This window comes from Syngnathus scovelli, chromosome 5, assembly GCF_024217435.2.
Source record: "Syngnathus scovelli strain Florida chromosome 5, RoL_Ssco_1.2, whole genome shotgun sequence".
Lineage (NCBI taxonomy): Eukaryota > Metazoa > Chordata > Actinopteri > Syngnathiformes > Syngnathidae > Syngnathus > Syngnathus scovelli.
This window is the reverse complement of record NC_090851.1, coordinates 9,059,968-9,074,475: the sequence shown is the minus strand read 5'-3', so window position 1 is coordinate 9,074,475 and position 14,508 is coordinate 9,059,968. Positions and strand designations below refer to the sequence as shown.

The 14,508-nt window shown below is 40.2% G+C and overlaps 3 protein-coding genes across 4 annotated transcripts; 2 read left to right on the top strand and 1 right to left on the bottom strand.

Annotated features, from left to right (window-relative positions):
- The first annotated feature begins 228 nt into the window (after positions 1–228).
- golga7ba (golgin A7 family, member Ba) lies at positions 229–4,463 on the top strand. Its single transcript, XM_049721701.2, has 5 exons — positions 229–466; positions 2,514–2,639; positions 2,727–2,879; positions 3,261–3,362; positions 3,449–4,463. The coding sequence occupies exons 1-5, from the start codon at positions 455–457 to the stop codon at positions 3,530–3,532; spliced, it is 477 nt and encodes a 158-aa protein (XP_049577658.1). The 5' UTR covers positions 229–454; the 3' UTR covers positions 3,533–4,463.
- On the bottom strand, positions 4,460–8,492 carry crtac1a (cartilage acidic protein 1a). The gene is made up of 14 exons (XM_049721687.1): positions 8,367–8,492; positions 7,833–8,038; positions 7,554–7,750; positions 7,256–7,392; positions 7,022–7,178; positions 6,809–6,943; positions 6,555–6,691; positions 6,344–6,480; positions 6,082–6,164; positions 5,840–5,940; positions 5,598–5,766; positions 5,360–5,505; positions 5,254–5,293; positions 4,460–5,183 (listed from the first exon to the last, which is right to left on the bottom strand). Exons 2-14 carry the CDS (start codon positions 8,027–8,029, stop codon positions 5,176–5,178), a joined length of 1,644 nt encoding a protein of 547 aa, XP_049577644.1. The 5' UTR covers positions 8,030–8,038; positions 8,367–8,492; the 3' UTR covers positions 4,460–5,175.
- A 121-nt stretch (positions 8,493–8,613) lies between these two features.
- r3hcc1l (R3H domain and coiled-coil containing 1-like) lies at positions 8,614–13,291 on the top strand. Of its 2 annotated transcripts, none has more exons than XM_049721697.1 (7): positions 8,614–8,763; positions 9,009–9,478; positions 9,804–9,991; positions 10,420–10,490; positions 11,469–11,564; positions 11,652–11,792; positions 12,428–13,291. In XM_049721697.1, exons 2-7 carry the CDS (start codon positions 9,044–9,046, stop codon positions 12,478–12,480), a joined length of 984 nt encoding a protein of 327 aa, XP_049577654.1. In that variant the 5' UTR covers positions 8,614–8,763; positions 9,009–9,043; the 3' UTR covers positions 12,481–13,291. The 2 variants fall into 2 exon arrangements, with proteins under 2 accessions (XP_049577654.1, XP_049577655.1); XM_049721698.2 differs by having other exon boundaries at positions 8,620–8,763; positions 9,019–9,478.
- Positions 13,292–14,508: the final 1,217 nt, after the last annotated feature.

The window sequence follows — 14,508 nt, the reverse complement described above, 5'->3', positions numbered from 1 at the left end:
CCCGTGGCTGTGTGGGTTTCCTCCGTTTACTCTGGTTTCTTCCCACAGCACGGTAGGTGAATTGAGAACTCAAAATTGTCCATAGGTGTGTTTGTTTTCATTCATTCATTCATTCATTCATTCATTCATTCATTCATTCATTCATTCATTCATTCATTCATTCATTCATTCATTCATTCATTCATTCATTCATTCATTCATTCATTCATTCATTCCGTAGTGAACCCCAACACATTCCCCCTCTTAAAAAAGATGGCAACCACATTGACAGCCGACCTGTTAGAAATAAGAAAAAGGTTTATATGCCTGGATGTCACTCGGATTAGTTAAATCGAGGTAAATAAAAGCATATATATGTAGAGCTAAATCCTGTCCTCCTACTGACTAGCCCCTCCCCCATCATTTAATCTGTCCCGTGTCAGTCATCAGTGCACGCCGGGACTCGAACAGCAACATGGCGACTGAGGTAAGACTGGCACAATGTGCTCCTTATCCTGCTTTTTTAAACGATCATCATCGCCACTCTTATTTGTGTACAAAATCTGATCTCGTGGAGTGGACGCGGTTGAAACCAGCAAGGCGCGGTGACGGTGGAATGAGGACACGCGAGGGCATCCTCCCCATTCGTTCCGCCCCAATGCGATGTTTTCTACTCTTACCAACAGTGTTAAACAGGCACAGTTTAAATGAGCGCAGATATTGTACGTAGGATTAAAAAACACAAACCCCTCGCCTAAATGTTAAGCAGTTGTGCTCGTGTGGGTTTGGACGCCCTAATAATCCGATGACAGTGTCCCAAGAGTGGTTGCAAACAAACACGCACACACACGCACATAGCTCGTTCAGCACTACGGACAGAGGCTATGACACTGCCACCGCTTTTCTTTATGAGATGATTAGATGACTATAGAACACGAGGTAGGGCACATATTTTACACAAGAAAAAAAAAGATTATGGCACACGGGAACGCATAATAATAATGTCACAAACCAACTAAAACTCCAAATAGTGACTAAAGAGAAATGAGTAAAACAAGGAATATTACCAGACAAAAAAACGTGCTACCAGATACAACGAGAGTAGGAAATATCCAAATGGAAGAAAGCCAAAATGCACACGCAGTAAACATTGACACAGGAATGATCCAGCATCTTCTTGCTGAGGTGGTTTACACACAAAGCAAATCAGGCTGTTTTTTTTTCTTGATTTTGCCTCAAGGATGTCAAAACTGTTTTTTAAGATTATCCTGTAAGATTATCTTTTTGCCATAGGTGTGTTAAATTCCAAAACAAGTCAAGGTAAACAATCTTAAATATTAAAATTGTTTAATATTTAGGACCAAAAATCTTCACGTCTACTCTTGAGCTATTTGACACCGCGGACTGTGATGTGAACTCAGTGTAGCCAATCTAATATGCGGCTTGACTGACTAACAAGGAGGCGGTGGTAAATAAAACAAAATGTCCCACCCAATGTTGTTTTTCGTACAGGTGGGATCTCCAGCGGCATTGTAAATGCATTCATATTTAAATCAGAGCTATGATAGTGCTGAAAAAAACAAAAATGCACTTTTGGTGATCATTTTTTGCATACAATCCCAAATCTGAAAAGTTTGATCCGAAAAGTACAAACAAATATCGTTCATCTCTACCCTCTGCTTTCTAGTGCATTTAATTATTTTGGCTGTCACATGTTAGTGGCATAGATGGATGAACAAATATACATGAATTTAGAACTAAATTGTATTATTTCCCATGGCAGACTTGATGATTTCCAACACTTGCTTGGGAATCATTAATGTTCTAACATTACTGCTGCATCATTTGACGATTTTTTTAGTAAGACAACACATTTTGCATGACCTCACTGGCTTCACAGTAGAGAGAGAGAGAGAAGTGATGGGTAAGGATAGTGTATCAAACGGGCTTCTCTCCAGCAGCTTGCAGAGCACAAATAGCTCATCACGCTCTGCCTACCTCTCCTATAACATCCTACACGTTACAAAACCAAAACAACAGCGACTATTTGCACACAGTACAACTGACCTGGTGAAATGAGAGCATAGTCGAGGCATCTTTCCCCAGGGACCTGTTTAAAAGATGTCGAGAAACAACACTCCTTAATAGTCTCTCAAGGCGGAGTATTATATGGTATATTGTCTAGAATGTGCTGTGCAGTGTGGTAGATACAATTAATTAATGAATAACTGATGACATTAAAATATTTTTTTATGGACATGACTATGTGTTCCAGCACTATTGTATTATATTTTCAACATAATCAGCCAAAAAATACACCTTTCATAATAATCCATTTGTTATCATTTAATTGAAAGATTGCAAACACACGAAAAATTACATAATTTTATTTGTTGGAAGTGTTTCCAGTGATTACTAAAACAAAAATTTCGTCACCACACCGTGGTTTTTAACTGTTGTCACGTTGGCACTTGTAGTTTTCTTTCATTGCAAAATAAATAAAATGGGCCCTTTTCATGCTCTCTTTTCCTTAGTTCCACAATTTACAGGAGTTGAGGCACAGTGCATCCCTGGCCAACAAAGTCTTCATCCAGAGGGACTACAGTGAGGGAACCACTTGCAGATTCCAGACAAAGTTCCCTTCTGAGCTGGAGAGCAGGGTGAGAACATGAGTTGTCTTTCCTTTTGCGTTGCACAATATTTGGTGTTTCAGCCAGCCTCGTAATTCATGGACCGCATATGTTCAGATTGAGCGGACTTTATTTGAGGACACTGTGAAGACCCTCAACAACTTCTACGCAGAAGCAGAAAAGATTGGAGGGCAGTCTTACCTAGAAGGCTGTCTGGCCTGTGCCACAGCATATCTTATCTTCCTTTGCATGGAGACACGATATGAAAAGGTGAAAGTTGTTGTTCCCCCACTCGCATGCAATAATTACAAACACTTTCCACTCAACTCTAACATTTTTTATTACTTCTTGTGTGACACACAACGGTATCAGATGAAAAGCTTTGAAAATGGAACTACAAGCACCTAGTGTTTTTATCTGAGGTACAAAAAAATCCTGTCAACTATCGACCAATAAAAGGGTCAAAGGAGAGCTCATTAAATGTTGGTGTGAAGAAAAAAAAAGTGTAAAGAAAAAAGAAAAATCGCTTCTTTTTCTTCTTTTCACCATTTGGGTATTTCTTTTTGGTAATTCAGCACACATTCGAAATTATTCCACGAACAACAGCTTATGTGAGTCGTAGTATTCATTGGTGCTCTGCTTGTGTGTTAGGTGTTGAAGAAAATTTCCAAGTACATTCAGGAGCAGAATGAAAAGATCTATGCTCCGAGGGGTCTGCTCATCACTGATCCCATAGAGAGGGGAATGCGAGTTGTATCCTTACCCATGTCCATGTACAACCGCAACATTGCTAAACATACCCCAGCGACACGATCTCAGTCTTTAACGGCTTTGCCCAGATTGAGATTTCCATCTACGAAGACAGAGGCTCCAGCGGTTGCAGCTCGGGGAGCAGCTCTGTGTCCAGCAGCACAGCTCGATGATTGAGCACTTCTGGCAAAACAATGTCCCTCTGATCACTCATCACCCTGGAGAACAACTTTTGAACCGTTCCTCCATCGCTTCACAGATCCCCAAGATGTTCCTGAAGAAAGGCGTTTCTCCTCAGCTGTACTACATTAGTTATAAGGCATTGCCAACATGCCAAATATGCACTTGAGTCATTTGTTGCAATGCACCTGATGAACAAAATCATATTTTGTATTTCTGATGTGATGGGAACATCGAATTCCTTACATTTTTATTTTATCAAGTGATGTGTCATCTCATTGGTGAGAAGATGGATATGAGTAGATGTATTCAAACCACAATTGTACTAAATGGAGAAAGTACACTTGCACTCGTTATAACTAGTATCCAGGCACACTCACGCTGGCTTTTGAACATTTTATAGCTTTTATAAACATATCACAGAAGGCTGTGCTTCACCTAACCTTGCCCATATCTCCACACGATAGATCAAAACCAATCCAGATGAAGATCAAGGCACTACATCTTATTGTATTGTAGCAGATGAATGTCGTTCATCATGTATGTAATGTAGCAAGTCTTCCATTTCCCGCACATCAAGCCTATATTTTACAAAGTCCACAGGGGTTTCAAATAAAACCCCAGTTTCTCTGATTTTGATCAACTCTTCCAAAAATTGTATTTATGCAAGGACGTAGCAAAATGAGCATGTGAGGCAAAGTCAAATCGTCTTCCTGAATCGTCACGGTCATGTGTTGAATTACACATACAGTATGCATAATTGATATCTGAACAAACCTCCAAAGACAAATATTTGCCAAAAAAAGGAATCATTCGTGCAAATGTCTCAAGTATGTCGGTGACATTTTGTGCTGACTCAAACTTCGGTGCAGCTTAATTGTGTTATGACTGCTGTCAAATAAATACAATGTAATCACAAATGCATTCAACTGACTTTTATTTTTACTCTGTTAACAAATGGGACACTTTTTATAAACTGCAAGTACAAATGAACATAAAGGCTTGTTCTATTGTCATGGACATATTTTTTTTAAGTGTATGCCATCACAGTAGTGAATATAGTGGATGGAGAATAGAATTAACAGGTAACTAAATACCAAACCAAAATTATTTTGGCATTTGTTTATATGAGTCTCTTGATGTAGCTTGTTCACGACAGTGACACACTTTGATTGAGTTCTAGAGAACATGCTAAAAAGTGATGCAGACCTGGGAAAATATCTTACTGTTGCCGCCTTAAAGACGACAGGTCTCTCAGATCTGCAAGTAGAACAGTAATAAAAGCATCTGAAAATTGGAGGCCTTCAACCTGGGGCTTGAAATGCTGAACAATGAGGCTGGTGCTGAGATGGAAGGTAGCAAAAACAGGAGAGGAGGAAAACATCAAGTGGTAAGGCTGACATATGTTGACTAACTGTAATGAGTATTCATTCGAGCAGCAAATGACTCAACAGGTTGATTGTAAGCATTTCTTTTTCCAGATTTTTGAAATGATAAAGGAAGCAAGATGTTATCAATCATGTTTTGTAAATTTTGACATATTTAAAAGTGCAATACAAATAGAAAAAAACAAACTCATGGTAAAGAAGAAAAAACATAGGTTGGCAAGGCAAATAGGGTTAGTTGGAAAATATCCTCAGATGCCTGTAGAAACATAAAAAAAAGAAAATTAAAGGAAAAACTTAATTATCTAACTGGGGGAAAAAAGATTTACCTGCACAGCGGCCATTCTTCACAGTAAAACCTTCACCACACTGAAAAACAAAGCACATTTATTACATTTTAAAGAAAGAAAGTAAATTGAGCGCTACAATGCGTACCTCTGTGTCATTGCCAAGCGTGGACATTTCCGTGTTAGTGGGATATGCTACTTCCACCACTGAGTTCATTTCACCAGCTTGAAGGACACGTGTGATGACGCTACTGTCAGGCCAAGAAACCTCCAGCACAGACACATCATCGTTTCCTAAAAAAAAAATCACCATCACAATGTCAAGAATATTACCCAATATTATATAAAATATAAAATGAAAATGGGCCATGTTACAGCATAGTTACCTAAACCAAAGTGAGCAACGGGTTCCATCTCGCACAGGTACCCGGATCCTCCGTCAATGATGCGCATATGGGCTCCACTCTTCTTGGTGAAGACCGTCACCTTAGCACCTCGAGCATATGAGCCAAACTGGGTGCGAGGGATGACTCGAAGCCATTTATTGGTCGAGCCCTGATAACCGTGGTGACAGGTTAGGATAATAGCGGACCAGATAAGTTGGATCAGAAGCAAAACACTTGCACACCTGTGTGACTTTGAAGACAGAAATTGGTTGGGCTGCGCTTTCGCCGTGTGCCAGCAGAAGGTCCAACTGCCCGTCTCCATCCACATCGGTCACGGTGCCGCCTGATGGAAAAAAAGGCAAAGAAAGTTGAGTGCACAACCTCGCTCTATTTGTGAGGAACACCTGCTGCATGGGAAAACTCATCTAATCAGACAGAAAGCTAATCGGGGCAAATACGTGGATGACTAGTATTTTATTCTGACCTGTTCCTCTGCCTTGAGGCTCTGCAGCATCTCCCACATTGAGCTCTTGGATTAAAGGGTCAGCGGTAGCTCTTCTTGACACCCTGCAAACACACACAGAAATGTAGAACTTGAGTTTCGCCTTCTTCAGTTTCACACAATATAAATATAATTGTCAATTAGGGCAGCAATCGGATATTATTGATGAGTAACAACTTCAAATAACTACTTCGTCGATGTAATAAATTGGATGCTTTTTTTTTTTTTTTCATTTTGGACTCACCTAAAGATCCTGTTGGGGGCATTGCCTCTGTAGGCAATATTGTTGAAAAACACTTCAAGATTCCTGTCATTGTCAAAGTCAGCAGCTATAACTGTGCGAATCGGAGAGGGAGATTCAAATTCTGTCGTGGCGATATTCTGCAAGGAGGATATTTGGCTCAGTGCTTTTCAGACTACTCCGTTTATTTCGCTGTGCTGCACTCCTTACTCACCCTGAAATTAGAGTTGCTCCCCTGCAGGTAAAGCCTGTGAGGGCCGTTCCAGTTGCCATAGACAATGTCGGTCTTTCCATCGCCATTAAAATCAGCCAGTGCTACTCCTCGACCATGTTGTCTTTGGTCTGCCACACCTTAAAGGGTCAACACAGAGTTAAAATAGAATTCATTCATCAAATTCTTTTCTATGATAAAACATCCACTCTGTAAACTTTTCACTCAGAGGCCACCCCGATTTCCGTCATTGTTACCTGCCTGCCTGGCGACGTCAACAAAAGTCCCATCCCCATTGTTTTTGAACAGGAAGTTGGGCCCTCCTTCATTGTCACAGAAAACATCAGATTTTGTATCACTGAGGATGGGTCCAACCACAACTCCACGTCCACCTGCAACAAAATGCCACTGTGATTCAAAAGCCCCTCACACACTGCCAAGCTCAAAATAAGACAAATTGATTTTAAGACCAGTGAGCTTGTTGACTCCGGCTGTGACGGCAACATCAGACAAGGCAATAACGCCATTTGCCACATCACTGGCGGCCACGTCCATCTCTAAGAGAGCGTGGGGTCCGACGTTGCCGCTGGCATAGTTTGCCACATAGATTGAGTAGCGGCCTGTTCCCTGAAGGAAAATGCGAGAGGCAGAGACAGTTTGAAAAAAAGAACAGGAGGAAAATCGGGATGTGAAGGGTCACTAACCTTTCTGTCAACGCATGCCACAGAACGTCCTGCCATGCGGCTAGCAACACCACGGCGTACATTGAGCTCATCACTGAGCAGATCTTCAAAGCGACCATTACGAAACTTGAAGAGCTTGTCGAAGTAAGTGGCTCGTCCTGTAATGATAGACGATGGTCATTTAATCTAATTTTCTGCACGCTGAAAAAAATAATTCGTTCACAACTGTGTGTGTCCCCCCCCTTCTGAAACGTTAGCTGGAATAGGCTCACTTGCAACCCTATAATAATAAAATAGATGATTGGTGATTAACAATTACCAGAGTAGGCATTATTTGTGTTGAGGAAATAGATTTCCTCCCGTCCATCTCCGTCCACATCACAGGCTGTGACCCCAATAGCGTTCCCAGCTACATCCCTCAGAGCGTAATAAGGTGAGGTACTATCATCGATAGCAATGTTTACCATCTTATTCTGAGTGCGTTCATATTTCAACACCAGGTTAGGCCCATTGTATCTGAAGGTAGGAGGAAAAAAATTGAACAATCCAGACACGGACACACTCGTCAGCTTTTCAGTTTCAAACCCCTTTCACTCACCCAGCCACCACAACTTCGAGATCGCCATCACCATCCACGTCAGTTACTGCCATCCCATAATTGAGCTGTGTTGGATTATGCAGCCTGTCGGTAGGAAGGATGGTCTGTGTAACTTCCTGAAACATTGGTTCGCTGTTTTGAGAGTGGGACTGCTCCCAGAGTCCAAACAGGAGGACCAACAATCCTACAGCCCGCATTTCTGGATTCTGGTGACACAAAGAGAGATTACTATGGATGATTCATTTTTATACAAAATACATAATATTTTTCACTTGAGCATATTGAATATGTTGGACTTAAAATCACACTGCATGGTCACTCTGGCCAAAGTAGTGGATTTGGGTACTGCTCTGTTATTTTGCAATGCCCACCAAGCATCGACCTGCATGTTTTGTTCAGATTTTTGTAATATTTGTTGCAACATTTTTGGATGACTATTTTTGTGAGATACCTAAAGAATCTTCATGTTATGGAGCCTCGTGCATTGAGTAAAAAAAAACAAAAACAAAAAAAAAACACAGTCTTGTGCCTTACCTGACTGTTTTATCCGTAAGTAGAAATGAATAAGAGTAAGCTCAGCTTCTGCAGGAGCGAAGATGCTGTGAGCTACGTAACTGCATTGCACAAGCTTTACGAAACATTGTTACGTATGAAGCGTAATTAGCCAATCAAATTTCAGCATGTTGTCCAATGGCTGACGAATAAGATACATAATGTAAATTGTCAGGAAAAATAGTTTATTACTGATCACGATGGTTAATTGCAGCACAGTACATGTTTCTTTAAAAATAATTACAAGAAAACTGATTTTCTCCTAAATCACTCCGCATTTCATAACAGGTTGCGGGAACTATATTTCCCACAATCCTTCGCGTTCTGAAGACTGCCTGCGTCAATCCTGCGACCAAATCTGACGCTAACCAAAACACAGGTAGGTTAGTGAGACTTTTCAATTAGCTGCATTAAATATTAAGTATAGATCAGAATATTTATCTGGTGAAATTGTATCCATGTTCTTTTCGTTGTAACCACGATGAATGGAAAAGTAGCTTGCTATGTTTAGCTAGTTGTACCTTAGCACACAGCGATTATGGTAGCCATGTTCAGGGTTTTTTCACACGATAAATGAATCAATATTTTATATTGATTGTGTTATTGTTAACCCTCACCCATCAGTGTCGTTTAGTTCCAGTTACACTGTCAAAACTACAATGGAAACGGAACTACCAAAGAACGACGGTGCTTCAGACGCACCGACTACGTCTCAGTCCAAGAAGCCAAGCCAGGCTCCTCATATGCCAAAGAAACGACTCAACGCATCGAAAGATAAACCTCACATTGAGGGAGATGTAAAACCAAGACCCAGGCCTCGCTACACGGACAAGGCTAGAAAGAACGCCAAAAACAAGAAAGACAAGGCAGGAGGAACAGTAGATGGGCAAGCGCCTGTTGAAATGGATAGAGCTGAGCTGCAGACTGCTCACGGAGAGGTTGAGCGGCTACAGGGTGCAGAGGTGTCCAATGGACAGCTTGAGTCTTCTGATGTAACCAATGAATCCCATCATGACGAAAAAGAACAAGAGGACAGTTGGGACACCTTATTTAATGATGATGGAGATTGTCTCAATCAGCGACTGCTTGAAGAGGTTGGTAAAATCAATGCAATCAAATAAGTCAACGGGGATGTGTTCAACCCCATGTTTATAGAAAAATGAAATGTTTACAATTTTACATGTGATTTAGTATCAACAAAAACAGAAATGTTCCACTCTTTCATTTTCTCATCTGTTGATAACTTTTATAAACTTTTTTCCGGCTTTCTAAAGTTCAGCTAGCTTTTCTCACAGTTATTTGTCTCAAGATCCAATAAGGTCAGCACATTGTGAATAGTTCAGGATCTCAAAGGAAATTTAAATATTAATTAAGTTCTGATATTCAGTTGCTGTCATTCCTTTTTCTTCTTTTCTCCAGCTATCTTTGAGTGAAGGTCGCAAGAAGTCGTCAATCCAAGAGGCCAGATTTGATTACTACAACATGCAGCGGTTTGATGATGACGTCATGGACGAGAGTGACGAAGACCTCTCTCATGTCATCGAGATCTACGATATTGCTCCAGAGTGTAAAACCGAGGATCTTTTCAAGTTATTTCAGGGATACCAGTATGTAAATTTCACATCATTTACACTCACTGTCTTCTCAACAAGTGTAGCTGATCACTTGCATGATATAATGTAAAGTGGTGCATCAAATTAAGATAAAGCACTAGCACGATTGAAACGCATCAAACTGAGAGCTTTTATGGCAATGTCATCCAGTTGAACTTCTCACTGGTGCAGCATCTAAGGTAGTTTGATATTAAACATATCCCTGAGACTCTTGCAACGCAGGGATTCATGACTGAGCATTATTCTAGCAATCAATGAAGCTCATCCTGATAGACCAAAAAATACATATATTATTTTCGGACTTAATAAAATGAGGCTGACTAACAGTGCTATGGATCAGATATTGACCTGAAGTATGTTTTTTCTTTTTGAACAACGTTTTTTTTTTTTTTTTTCACACACTTTATTTAATGTCTTTTCAGACAGAGAGGATTCGATATCAAGTGGGTTGACGATACCCATGCTCTAGGTATCTTTTCAAGCCCATCTTCAGGTAAGTAACGCACTAGTGGTTGAGAGCAAACCACTTAGAGAGGATATAAAAAATTCTTCACATTGTTGTTAAAATTAATTTTTTTTGCTTGAAAGAAAAAGTCAAATCAAAGTCAAATTTTCATTATATAGCCCTTAACCCTGGGGTGGGCAATTAATTTTTACAAGGGGCCACATGAAAAACCTGAGTTATGTCAGAGGGCCACACCAACGATAATTTAAACCTGCTCAACTTTATTCCATTGTAATATGCTCTAAGTTATTTATTTTAAATAGCTGGTACTGGTAATTAGAAGAATACAATTACTCTGTTTATATTTATATTAGGCTATGTGAAATTGTGGTGTATAGGTCAAATAAAAAAAATCATTAATCAGTACAATTTATTCTGAACTTCTTTAACTTTTCCTCAAACTGTGAATTACAACATATTTATAGAAACATATCAATGTGTCCTCAACCCGCCTTGTTACGGTACGTCGGGAGAGTGACACATTAAGTTGTAATCAATTGTAATTTATGATTGCGGACCGGACAGAGACGCACAAAGGGCCGCACAAAGGGCCGCATATGGCCCGTGGGCCGTATTTTGCCCGGGTCTGCCTTAACCATAGAAAAGTCTCAAACGGCTTCTACAGTTGACAATTATTAACAACATCCGCTGATCTTTACTTAGAAAGAGATGGTTAAATAATTTCACAACTTTTTTTTCTACCTTTAACTTGTACAACTTAATTGAAAAACAAAAGTTTTTTTTAGAGATGACAAATGGGGATTTGTTAATTCAGAACACAGCCATTCCTCCAGTAATATAGCTACTTTTACTATACAATAAATGCACAGAATTTCAGTTATGTTTGAGTAATAATCAGACATTACTTAAATCATATTTTATTATTTTCATGCCCCCCCTGCACCATTTAGAATTTTAAAGTGTTAAATATTGTTGTTGTGTGTGTGTTGTTTTTTTCTAAAATAGCTCGTGAAGCATTAAGATCCAAAAATCCACTGATGAAGGTGCGACCACTCTCCAAATCCACTCCGGAGACAAAGGCCGCGGCTCGCAGCTTCTCTGGTATATTTACCATACTCTATGACTTGCGTTGTTTTTTTTTTTTTCTTCTTCTGTCATGGAAGACACATTTCTTCCTTCCATCTTCAGAGTCCCCCATTTCTGGTAAAGAGAGGCCTCAGACCAGTGCAGCTCTGGCTCGCAGGCTTGTGGTTGGTGCCCTCGGTGTGAAAAGCAACGTAACAAAGGAGCAGCGGGAGGCAGAGAAGAGGAAGCTCCAGGAGGCCAGAGGTACATACAGCAAATGGAGTATGGTGGTTACTCGGATATTCGTAGCTCAGCATTCACCGTTTCACTTAGTCGCTGATTTTTCGGGCGTAAGAACATACTGACCACCAGAGGACAGCAATTTCCCTAAAAGCCTTGCTGGACCAACTTAGTGTTTGCATCATGCATCAGCATGCTTTTACCACGAGTGGGAGCTCTTCCCCCACTTAGCAAATCAAGTGCAAATTGGCGTTACAGCTTGTGGCAAAATGAAGTTGCTCTCTGTCCACTGCTGTGTGGCTCAAAGCAAGTCTATAATCAGTGCAGCAGCCTTTCCCTTCACAGCGGGAACATAAGTATATAGGCACAATAAACCACAAGTGGCTGTCCACTGAACTGCCAGCCAGGAAGGCAAAAACAGCCTCCTTTGTCCTTAGTATGGATGGCCTCCTGTGCTCTTAAGGAGCCAGTGCACAAATGCATCATGTCCTGAACATTTTGTCCCCAGCCTTAATGCCACGTGTCCACAGTCAGAACATGCTCATGCTCAAATCTGTGTGGCAAAATCAGCCATGCAGCTTTGGCTTTAACAATCATGCCAGAGTGACATGTCTTTTGCTATACATAAATCTAATTATCTCTGTTGATTTATCCTTCAGAACAAAAGCGTCTGGCAGCCAAACAGAGGGAAGATGCTTGGGAGGGAAAGTAATTGGAGCGAAAAGTTCTCCACTTTGATTCGCTTGACTCCTTTCAAGCCACGCCTGGAGACGTGAAGTCGCACCATTATCCAAGTGTGCAGTGTTGCATCACTCAAGTTTGTAAACTCATCATGTTTTTTTTTTTAAACGCAGGGCCGGATGCTGCGCTGAGGTTTAACTTACCTCAACATTTGCCTGTGCTCAAGTCGTCTAGTTTTTCAAAGATTCATTAATTCACCAAAAGCTATAGGCAACAATGTGTCTCATCCATTTTTATTGTCCAACTGTAAGATGAAAGGTTTTGTCCCATGCACTTGCAATTTAGATGATCCATCCACACTGGCACATAATATTTTAATCCTTTATTGTCATGTCAGACAAGTACAGTTGTAAAGAAATGATTTTCAAAAGTGGCTAAACGTTGTATTGTTTCTATAAATTGAGTTGCAGTAAATGTATTACTTTTTAAAATAATATCCGATTTCTTGTGTGTATACAAGTAGTGCTCATCACTGTTCAATTCAGGGTATCGGTGTCATTGTTCAGTAGTGTACAGTAGTATTAATACTGTAATATGTCTTTTCTCAAACCTCATCGTGATATAAATGCTCTACAGTACATATATTTTTAGTTTAAAATGAAGGAAGGAGCAATGGTAGCATGTCATGCACATAATCACTTGTATGAGGAACCTCCCATTGACTCTTGGGAGTCACTTGAGGTGAATGTTTTTCTGCCACATGATTATATAAACTAAGGATTCTGTATCCGACTGATTTGTGGAAATATACTCATGGGAATAAAAATCATGCCTGCTTTTTATTTCATGAAACACTGATTTCGTAGCCAGTGAGCAAAATTGAGTCTGGGATGGTGTTTGGCCATAAAAAGTAAAGGACATGAGGACAAACATAAAAAAAAAAAAAACTTCAACCAAAGTTTTGTTTCAGATGTATTTGATATCAAGTTCTTCATCTCCAGCTCGCCACGTGGCACAGTTTTCCAATGGACTCATCAATCAGTAGCGCCTGAGCGCTCACCCTCACGTTTATGATTGAATGCATTCTGCTCTCCCGCAGAGTGTAAATGCCACATTGTCCACTTGGTGTTTCACAACAACTCAACTCTTGCACAATCACTTTTTGTCTTCTCAGCACTCTGTTGTTCCCAAAGCAAAGGAGAAAAACAATTTATGTAAGCTAAGTGCAGTCTGCTGGATGAGACGGCACAACACCTAAATATAAGACTGAACACATGGTATGCTGCCATTTATTTCAGCTTATCTGACTGTTTTCAAATTTATGGGCTGAATGGAGAACAAATAGTAGATTTGTGGCTATATATTTTTGAATGCATTGCCTTTTGCATGATCAGTTCTTGCTCAGACTTTAAGGAAAATGAATTTAGAAGTTATACACAGATGCAGGCATAGAAGAAATCAAAGTGCAGAAAGGTAAAAGTCAAGAAGGACAAGCATACTTTTTAATTGATGATTTGATGCAGCAGCAAGCATGTTGATAGTGGATGGTTTTGTGGCACGTGGACTCAATTGTCTGGAGTTTTGTCCACCTGGGTTTGAATACACACGTGCACAAAGCTTGGACAATACAGTCTAACTCTCATGTTGCAAACATCCAGTTATAAAATTGTACTTTCCTGCTAAAATGACCCAAACTAAATTGAATATGGTCAGCAAATCTATCCTGAAATAGAAGTTGTCATGGCTGCCATTATTCTAATTCTAAATATAAAAATGTATGCAACTTTATTGCTCATACCCCATTCATCAAAATTTTCTTGTGGTTCATTCGAGGCCTCTGTGAACATTTACTTGCCCTGTGGAATTAAAGTGAATATAGACCAAATTTCCTAAATTGGCCCAAAAACAAAGTGGTGGATCTCCCTCTCGTCTGTATCCTTCCCTTAGGTCACTCCTGCAGCTGAATCATCATCGTGTGCGACCCAAAATCTGAGTCACAAGCTGGTTCTTTGCATATGCCACAAAGCGGCCAGCTGGATGCTTCACACGTAGTCATAAA